This window comes from Brassica oleracea, chromosome C4 (assembly GCF_000695525.1).
Source record: "Brassica oleracea var. oleracea cultivar TO1000 chromosome C4, BOL, whole genome shotgun sequence".
Taxonomy (NCBI): Eukaryota; Viridiplantae; Streptophyta; class Magnoliopsida; order Brassicales; family Brassicaceae; genus Brassica; species Brassica oleracea.
This window is the reverse complement of record NC_027751.1, coordinates 41,192,517-41,202,051: the sequence shown is the minus strand read 5'-3', so window position 1 is coordinate 41,202,051 and position 9,535 is coordinate 41,192,517. Positions and strand designations below refer to the sequence as shown.

General features: G+C 32.1%; 2 protein-coding genes across 4 annotated transcripts; one reads left to right on the top strand and one right to left on the bottom strand.

Moving 5' to 3' along the window:
* Positions 1 to 3,022: 3,022 nt before the first annotated feature.
* On the bottom strand, positions 3,023 to 6,347 carry LOC106342608 (serine carboxypeptidase-like 13). 3 transcript variants are annotated; one of them, XR_001269845.1, is made up of 14 exons: positions 5,975 to 6,347; positions 5,752 to 5,897; positions 5,592 to 5,668; positions 5,384 to 5,506; positions 5,190 to 5,292; positions 5,031 to 5,068; positions 4,793 to 4,894; positions 4,585 to 4,671; positions 4,427 to 4,495; positions 3,910 to 3,981; positions 3,701 to 3,822; positions 3,494 to 3,566; positions 3,363 to 3,408; positions 3,023 to 3,263 (listed from the first exon to the last, which is right to left on the bottom strand). XR_001269845.1 is itself a non-coding variant. In XM_013781590.1 (14 exons), exons 1-14 carry the CDS (start codon positions 6,097 to 6,099, stop codon positions 3,183 to 3,185), a joined length of 1,305 nt encoding a protein of 434 aa, XP_013637044.1. In that variant the 5' UTR covers positions 6,100 to 6,342; the 3' UTR covers positions 3,023 to 3,182. The 3 variants fall into 3 exon arrangements, 2 of the variants coding, with proteins under 2 accessions (XP_013637044.1, XP_013637045.1); XM_013781590.1 differs by having other exon boundaries at positions 3,494 to 3,607; positions 5,975 to 6,342; XM_013781591.1 differs by having other exon boundaries at positions 3,173 to 3,259; positions 3,351 to 3,408; positions 3,494 to 3,607.
* A 778-nt stretch (positions 6,348 to 7,125) lies between these two features.
* Positions 7,126 to 9,076, top strand: LOC106338909. The gene is made up of 3 exons (XM_013777775.1): positions 7,126 to 7,543; positions 7,625 to 8,940; positions 9,011 to 9,076. The coding sequence occupies exons 1-3, from the start codon at positions 7,126 to 7,128 to the stop codon at positions 9,074 to 9,076; spliced, it is 1,800 nt and encodes a 599-aa protein (XP_013633229.1).
* Positions 9,077 to 9,535: the final 459 nt, after the last annotated feature.

Below are 9,535 nucleotides of genomic sequence, written 5' to 3'. Positions count from 1 at the left end.
TTAATTAAACATATTATACTTAATAATACCCCCACAAAATCCATACATTATTAGAATTAGATAGTTATGTAATAACTAGCCACATAATATACTATAAATTATAATTTGATTTAAATATTTACGTAAACACTATCTACATAACAATTTTTTTATAAAAACTTTCACGTATTAATTTTTTTTTTTTTTTTTGGTTTTTCTATCTACATAACATAGTATAAATATATTAACACTTAAACATCAATATTAAGCTAAACTAAAAAAAATTCTTCATAATTTAATGTATTTTTATATTAAAACTATCACACGATATATTTGTACATCTAATATTTTAAAAATAATAACAAAATTATTCTCATATTTTAGGGTTTATTTATCTAAGAACTCACAATCAAATCTATATATTTTGAAAATATAACAAATATTTGAATATACTTTAGAAAGAATTATTTTGCATTAAAAAGTACGGATTAGATTGAAAAGTTTATAGGTTGGTAAAAAATATAAAGTTTATAGATTGAAAATTGTGCATGATAATAATGTATTTGTTAGCTAAAAATGTGCACACTGGAACATCAAAATATATAAAGTATCTACACATTTGAATTTTTATTTAATATATTTTTGGAAATAAAAAAATTCTACATTGAATCAATAAAATGTTTTAACACAAACAAATGACCAATCTATATAGTAAATCAATACTATTTTAAAAATTAATAATTACTTTTACTCTTTAAAGTATATATTAAAATACGAGACAAAAACCTTATATGAGACGTCAAAATAAATTAAAAATTGGGTTATAAACGTCAAAACTCAAATATTAAATTCCAAACCCAAAACATTGTAGTATCTTCGAAACCGAAAAATTAATTAAAAAGTTATCCCGCATTTTTAAAGCGCGGAATAAAATTTAGTTATTACTATAGAGCATGTCACCTAATAATATTATACTAGGTAGTAATCCGCGCCGCGCGCAGAGTGATATAATTGATTAAATTATTTATTTTAGATTGTAATAAGAGATTTGTCGTATAGTTTTTCAAGGGATGATAGTCAGATATTCATTCAGATTGAGATGATCTATTCAAATTTAAAATTTTTAGAGTTAGAAATTTAAATATGATTCAGATATTTAAAAATTTTGATTTGAATTTGGTTTGAATCATTGCAGGTTCGATTCAGGTTCGAGTTTGGATACATATTTTAATTATGTCATGTTTTAACAAAAATCCAAATATACTTAATCCTCAAAATCCGAAAATAAAAATAATATAAAACATAAAAAATTGAATAATGTAAGACTAAATACTTAAATTTACGTAAAAATAGTTAAAATTAAATATTTCGAAGGAGAAATATAAAATATATTTAGTATTTTGAACATATTTTGTTATTTTAGATATTTTCATATTAATGAATATCTAATAGATATAAAACTTAAAATAACTAATATATTTAAGTATATAATTGTGTTTTAGATATTTTTGGTATCCAAAATATTTCAATTTTGATCGGATTCGAGTCTGGTTATCCGGATACTAAAATTTAGTTTGTGTTTAGTATTACTTACAAATCAAGTTCGGTTCGGTTCTTCAGAACCAAATATTTTACCCAGACTTATTTTATTCTTCGACTAGTATAAACAAAAATAAATAAATGTAAAACTAATATGTGGGACTTATTTTACATACATAATTATTGGACCATACTTTATGAATACCAATAAAAATGATTGGGCGTCGTGTCATTGGGCATGTTACAAAATTAACCAATAACGTCTACTTTCTTATAGAAAATTCTTGGTAAATATAATAAAAATATGATACATTCGAGTGAAATAGATTAGAGTTACGTCGAAAATAATATGATCTCTTTACTCGGTACATGAATTATGTTTTTCAATCGATTTCGCGCATTTTATTTTCTTGTAAAGCTTTTCTGATTTCTAATTTTTTTTCTAACAATCTGATTATATTTCTAATTATTGGTTTGATATGAAAACTCTGTAAAGAAAAACAATACTTGGCTAAATTAAAGATCCAGCTTTGTACGTGTCGTTTTTCACCTCAATTTTTTTAATTCATAACCAATCACAATTATTTGTTGGTTTTGTATGCATAAACCTTAACCATGACCAAGTTTGGCAAGATACCAGAGCTTTCAATTTTTAAAAACATTCTCATTCTGGCATTTTAGTTGATGTTGAATCTTAATGATTTTGTATTTTATTTCTTTCGACAATGATATTATTCAGTTATTTTCCGAAAAGAACTTCAATTCACTAGTACAAAGGTTAAAAATACGAAAAGTGAAAATGAGTTGATTAAAAAAATAGTGTGTGAACACATTAAATCATTTACGATAGAGTTAAAAAAATTAATGTGTGAACGCATAAATTTCTAAATGGCTGTGAAACTGACACATAAACATTCTAAAGTTAAAATGATTGTGAAACTGATACATGTCAATGTGTGTGTGAACATATTTATTGAAAATGCTTCTCCTTTAATATGTATGTAAGAGGTGTCTTTGTAAATAAGGTATATATGAATGAGGTAAAGTTTGAAAGTCTGATTAGTAAGTACTTTCGCTTTAGGTTTTGGTTTTAGAATTTTGGCTGTTAAGACTTTGGCTGTTAGTTTAAGTTTTATTAAAATAAAATTGGTAGTTAAAATTATAGAAGTATGAAATAATATTTAAAAAGTAAAATTATATTACTATTAATAGTTTAAATATATATATGATTGTAAAAGTAGTACAATATGGATCTCAAATGAACAAGAAAAAAAAATGAATGATTAATTTGTCAATCTTAAATTTTAATAAAATTGTTACAAAACTTATTAGTTACAAAGAGAAAAAGAAAAGAAAAAAAATATTTTTAGTGAAAATATAAAAAAATGGAAAAAAATTTGCAAAAGTCACGTATTGTTGGATTTAGAAAAAAAAAACAACACAAAAAAAGAGAGAAACTTACAATGAATTTAGAATGATTATTTTTAAAAAAAAGCTTGATTGATAAAAAAAAAACTTTAGAAACTTTCTAATCCCACAAAACCCTGAAAGCCTTAACACCAATCGGACCCTTAATCTTCAAATCCTGGAAGCCGGATCGGTATTTATGTTACAAACTTGCATATCTATATTTTATAATCATACCGTAAGGCCATTAGCCTCTATTACAAAGGCTGGCCACTGATCCACCTTTGGAACATGATGAATGTTTCGTTTGGTTTATATTCTGCCGTGTGTCCACCTCCCTGTAATGGAAAAGTTCAAAACAATTAATAAACAATTTCACTGTAATGAAAATTATCCAGGTGAATTCAAAAATGTTAAGTTGACACAAGAAAACTTGCTTTGATAGTAGCATATGTCATCTTATTGGCATAACTTCTCGTATATCTGTTACGAAAAAGGAAGAAGCAAATCTAAAAAAAGCAAAGATAACTTTATAAGACAATGTAAAACCAAGTAACAAATGACATACCCAGCGATTTGATCGTTTACCATCCAAGGTCTCCAGTCATCGACGATGGAGTAATTGAGAGACCTTATCCATGCTTGAGTTGCAATGAAAGGCACCAACATATCATGATCACCACTTATCACCATAAACCGCACAAATCTTATAATCTCTGGTATATATTTTGTACGTAAGAGTGAATGGAGTGAAGAAAACAGATTTAACTCTTACCTGTAGATAAGAGATCGAAAGCCACTAATGCTGTTATTCATATGGTATGGTACGGTGCTTTGAATGTCGTAGTTATACGGAATGACATCATAATTACATCGCCTCCATTCACCTATACTCCCCTGTAAACATAGACCCATCCTTTAGATTTTAATTTTTTTTTTTTGTCAACATATTAAATCAGCACATATTAATATATCGGTACACACCTTAGTGACTTGAAGAGCTCTGCGAACTCTCTCGTTGTTAGCCCACTTGTTAAGGAGAAAGTAGTTATATAGCTGCAAAGCAACCTTGTAACTATGTTTCTTTGAAATATCATAAAAGTGACATATATGTGTGAACTATGTCAACATATAAATTTACTTATGGTTTCGTCTTAGTTTTATAACTATGTCAACATTACACATTTTAATCATAATTAATTAAAAAATTTGATGTAGTTAAAATAATACAAATTATCAAATTATTATATACTAGTTGTACAAATGTTTCTCTTCAATCTTTTTTTTGAAAAAATTTCTCTTCAATCTTTCCATATTTTTCTATATGGTTGAATTGTCAAGGGGTAAAGATGAACACCAAACGGATATAACATAGATCATTGTCACTCTGTAGTCTCTGTTGTAAGCGGAATATTTATTTAAATATTTGAATTTCTCTGTAAATATTTCTCCCAATCATTTTTACCGCGGTCACTAGAAGAGTGAAAGATGTATGACTTACAAAGCAATCAGGAGATGTCATATCACAATCTGGTAATAATATATGGTATGTGTTTAGTTTGTCAGTACACTGTAAATCAACCAAAAACCTAATTAGTAATGACTATTACCCGATAGAATATTGAACATTACCTACATTAGTCTTTCCAGAATGTGTACCTTGTTGTAAATTTCGATATGTTTTAAGCATTCTGTGTTACGCGAACCCACATTTTCATAATTTCCTTTGCAGATTCTTTTCAGCGACTGCTAACAAAAAAGAGAAGTTCCGAACATTGTTATATCATGTGAGGCTTAGAAAACAAGAAATGATATTCGGTTCGTAAGGATATAGATCTAACACTAAGAAATACCATATATACCATACCTCATAGAGTTCATCCGAGATTAATGCCATCCCATGAGCATATGGAATTTTACTGTTGTTTTCCGATGTAATTTGTGTTATAGGGTTTCCGAGGATATAACCCTTTTTGTAAGAAAAACTTACAATTGTCACAATCTTTAATTTTCAGAATTTATATAAAATAATAATAATAATGACTTTTAAAAAAGAATATATATATATATATACATAATATTAGAAGCAATTAAATATCAGTGACCTGGATATTTATGGGAGGTTTGCAACATATATAATTCCCTGCATCATGGTGTCTAATATTGTTAGAGAGTCAGAGAAAAATGATTAAACAGAAAGTGAGTAAATAATATACAAATAAAAGTGTGTGGGGATTAATTGATATGAATTAAAAAAAATATACCTCTTGAGATTTCTTGTACGAGTGGCGGAACAATCTTACCGGAATAAGAATCTCCGGTAACGTAAAATGGGTTGGAGTAAAACTCTGGATGCTTGCTTAGCCACTGCCCCAAAAAACGAAAATAACAATTAAGCTTTAATGCGCCAAGACAAATACTTACAAAAAACAATCAAGTTGTTCTACATATATTTTACCTTTTGAAGAAACTCATGGATGACCTTAACTTCACCTGTATCACTAACTTTATTAAGAAGTGGAGTTCTTGAGTAGGAGAAGCCAGCACCAACAGGCTGATCCAAGAATACTATGTTGGCCATCTGAATACAAATTTTTAAAAATATAGATCAAGAAAAATCATTCGTTATTTTTTATCGACATATATATGAGTATACTTTCTGCTACCTTTGTCCATGAATATGTAGTAGTGACCAAAGAAGGGAGAGTTCCATTGTAAAGCTCGAACTTCAAAGCCAAAGGCCCTATACATGTATTTATTTTTCCACTTCATCATTGAAAAATAATGTTTTGAGAAAAAGAACAGAAAATAATATTGTAAATTCACCGTTCTCAAAAAGAATGGCGAAAAGAGAAGAACATCCAGGTCCTCCTGTTAACCAAATAAGAAGAGGGTCTTCTTGCGGATTATTCTCAGACTTAACGAAATAGTAGAACATTTGTAGGTCCTCTTTATCACCAACACCAATGTATCTACATCAAGAAGAGAGACTAATTACTAACTCCAAACTCACAATACCAATGTAAAGAAGAAGACATGATTTACGAACCCGGTTTCAAGTTCGAAAGGAAGAGGGCCTTCAAACCCCGGAAGGAACTTAACGATGGAACCAGATTCAGCATGGTGACTCAAGGCAAGTAGAAGCAGAGTTATTAGCTTAAGAGTCAAACTCATTCTTTCTTTTAGTTTCTAAATACCTTTTGGGGGAGACGAATAAAAATGATCTTTCTAATTACCAAAAGTGAAAAAGATAATGTTTTGCTGATTAGAGTCAACAATAATAAAGAAGTCCGGAATCACTTTGTTTTAGACTTCATACATCTTATCCTGGGCTTTTCGAGTTTTTATTTTTATTTTTAATGCGCAAGAACAGAGTTGGTCATGACAATAAATTTCTTTGTGTACGATGACAAGAACCACGTTTTTAGTGTTGCATGCGTCTCTCTCACTGTATATATATATATATATTATATATAATTAAATGTAGCACAAAAATCAAGATACTAACACCATAAATAGTGTAGGCAGGTGGCTTTTGTCTATAATGACTGTGTCCGTGCTCGCAGCGCCACATGTTTTTTTTTTTTCAAAGCAGTGCCACATGTTTGTATAAATATCTCTGTAAGACTGTAACCCGTAGGCCATCTTTTTTTGTCATCTTTAGATTTATTAACAGAGAAAATTGTCCCAATATACATTAAATACCTCAAATTCACTATCTAACTAAAAACACACTATCTTCATTTCTCTTCTTATATTTTTTTTAACCTTTCACTTAAAAACTACTTTTTTTATTTGCCTATTTCACAAATAATCCGTATTAAAATATAAATCTGGAATAAAAAACCCAAAAAAAAAAAAATTTCCAAAATGGAGCATCAGAAAACCCAACAAAACAAAAAGACGCATTAAAAAATAAATGACAAATCAACTTTATGATACGATCTGGAAGAACATATGCAGCTTATTGAAGACTCATATATAAATATCGTATAATATATTAATCATATCTCTCAATATGTGAATATTTCTTATATGGAGATGATACGAGGGCTTACCCTCTTATGTATATAAACCTTTTGTGAAATTAATAAGACGGCACGAGATTGTATTCTCTCTTTGACATGATATCAGAACCACAAGTGTTCATAGAGAATTAACCAGAAAAAAAAAGAGAAGAAAATTTTACAGAAAGAAAAGATGGGGACAAAGAAAGATGACGGAGGGCTTGCGGAAAGCGGCGCTGGTATGTTGATAGGGATGGAGAAGAAAACTCTGTCACCGTTTTACCTTCATCCATCAGATGGACCAGGAAACGTGATCACGACGGTTCAACTAAAGGGAGAAAATTACGAGGATTGGGCAAAGCATGTGCGGAACGCCTTGCGCACCAAGAGAAAGTTGGGTTTCATTGACGGAACACTAACAAAACCAGAAAAGGAGGATGAGATAGAGCAGTGGGATGTAGTGAACTCGATGTTGGTGGCATGGATCATGAATACAGTCGAACCAACACTCAAAAGTTTGATCTCAATGGTGGATGAAGCATATTCTCTGTGGGAGGATATTAAACTACAGTTCTCTGTTGGAAATGGACCTCGTATGAGTGAGCTGCGAGGTGAGATAACGAACTGTAGGTAGGATGGAGACTCTGTTTTGGTGTATTATGGAAAGCTGAAGAAGATGTGGGATGAACTAGCGGTGTATAAACCGATCACGACGTGTAGCTGTGGAGAACTTGCACAGCAACTGGAGGAAGATAGGAATGAAGAGAAGACAAATACATTCTTGAATGGCTTGGATACAACGAGATTTGGGACAGTGCGCTCTACCATAACAAGCATTGAGCCACTTCCCAAGCTCACGCAAGTGTATCATCGGATTGTTCGCGAAGAGCGACAGCAAACCATAGCACGGAACAGGGAGACTCCAACTGAAGTTGTTGGATTTTCAGCAAATGCAGGGAACCGCTTTGCCTCAAAAGAGACGGTGTGTGGGCATTGTGGAAAGACTGGACACACAAAGTTAGATTGTTATCAGTTGATAGGCTATCCTGAGTATTGGGGTGAGAGAGGCAGAGACTTCAGTGAAAGAGGAAGAGGAGGCAGAGGTCATGGAAGGTTTGGACGTGGAGGTGGTGCAGCAGGCCGCAGTGGAGGTCGCGGAACCTATGGACGTGCCCACATGGCACAAATGCCTCACGTCTTAGCAAATTCAGCAAAGAAGGAAAGTTCATACGATCGTCATTCTCTTCCGCAACTTAACGATGATCAATGGACTGCTCTTCTCAGTTTTCTGTCATCTCAAAAATCAGAAAATGCAGAGAGTAGTGAAAAGCTGAATGGTAAGAAAAAATATGCAGAGTTTATTATTGATACTGGTGCGTCGCACCATATGACGTGGAATCTGAGTTATTTGTCTAATATTACTGATATTGCTCCTTGTGATATTGGTTTACCGGATGGCAAGAGTGCCTTAGCCATAAAACAGGGAGATTTGTGTCTTGGAGGAGATTTATGGTTAAAAGGAGTCTTATATTCTAAAGACTTGACTTGTTCTTTGATCTCAGTAGCAAAGTTGCTTAAAGCTGTTAAGGGATCAATTACATTCACTGATGAATTGTGTATATTGCAGGACCGTACTACGAAGACGCTGATTGGAGCGGGTGAAGAGTGCGGAGGGGTCTATGTCTTTAGAGGAGTCATCGGCACAAGGATACACAAGGCAGTGAGTTCGAGATCTCATAATCTTTGGCATCGTCGCCTCGGGCATCCTTCTAGTCGTGTTTTATCTTATTTATCGAGTACTGTTGAAGTTGGAAAACTAGTTGAGTCGGATTTGAGTTGTGATATTTGTTTGAGGGCCAAACAAACCCGAGATTCTTTTCATGAAAGTTCTAATAAAGCTGATGGTGTTTTTGACTTAATTCATTGTGATATATGGGGTGCTTATCGGACATTGTCCTCAAATGGATCAGCTTATTTCCTCACAATAGTTGATGACTATTCTCGGGCTGTATGGATTTATTTACTTAAGGAGAAGAGTGAAGTTGCTGGAACACTCATAAATTTTTTCTCTATGGTAGAGCGCCAATTTGAGAAGAAGGTTAGAGTGCTTCGCAGCGACAACGGTGGAGAATTTATGTGCTTAAAATCATACTTCGGTAAGGAAGGAATACTACACCAGACATCTTGTGTATACACGCCTCAACAAAATGGACGTGTCGAAAGAAAACATCGACATATTCTAAATGTTGCAAGATCATTGATGTTCCAGGCAATTATACCGATAAGATTTTGGGGAGAGTGTCTTTTGGCAGCTTGTCATGTTATTAATAGGACTCCATCAACCTTACTTCAAGGTAAGACGCCGTACGAGATGTTGTATGGGAAGACACCGGATTTTAGTCAGTTACGGGTATTTGGAAGCTTGTGCTTTGCCCATAAACAGTCTCGCCATAAAGATAAATTTGGAGAGAGGAGTCGTCGGTGTGTGTTCGTTGGGTATCCATTTGGACAGAAGGGATGGCGTGTGTATGATATCCAAAAGAAAGAATTCTTTGTTTCTCGAGATGTGGTGTTCAATGAATCTGAGTTCCCTTTTGCTACAC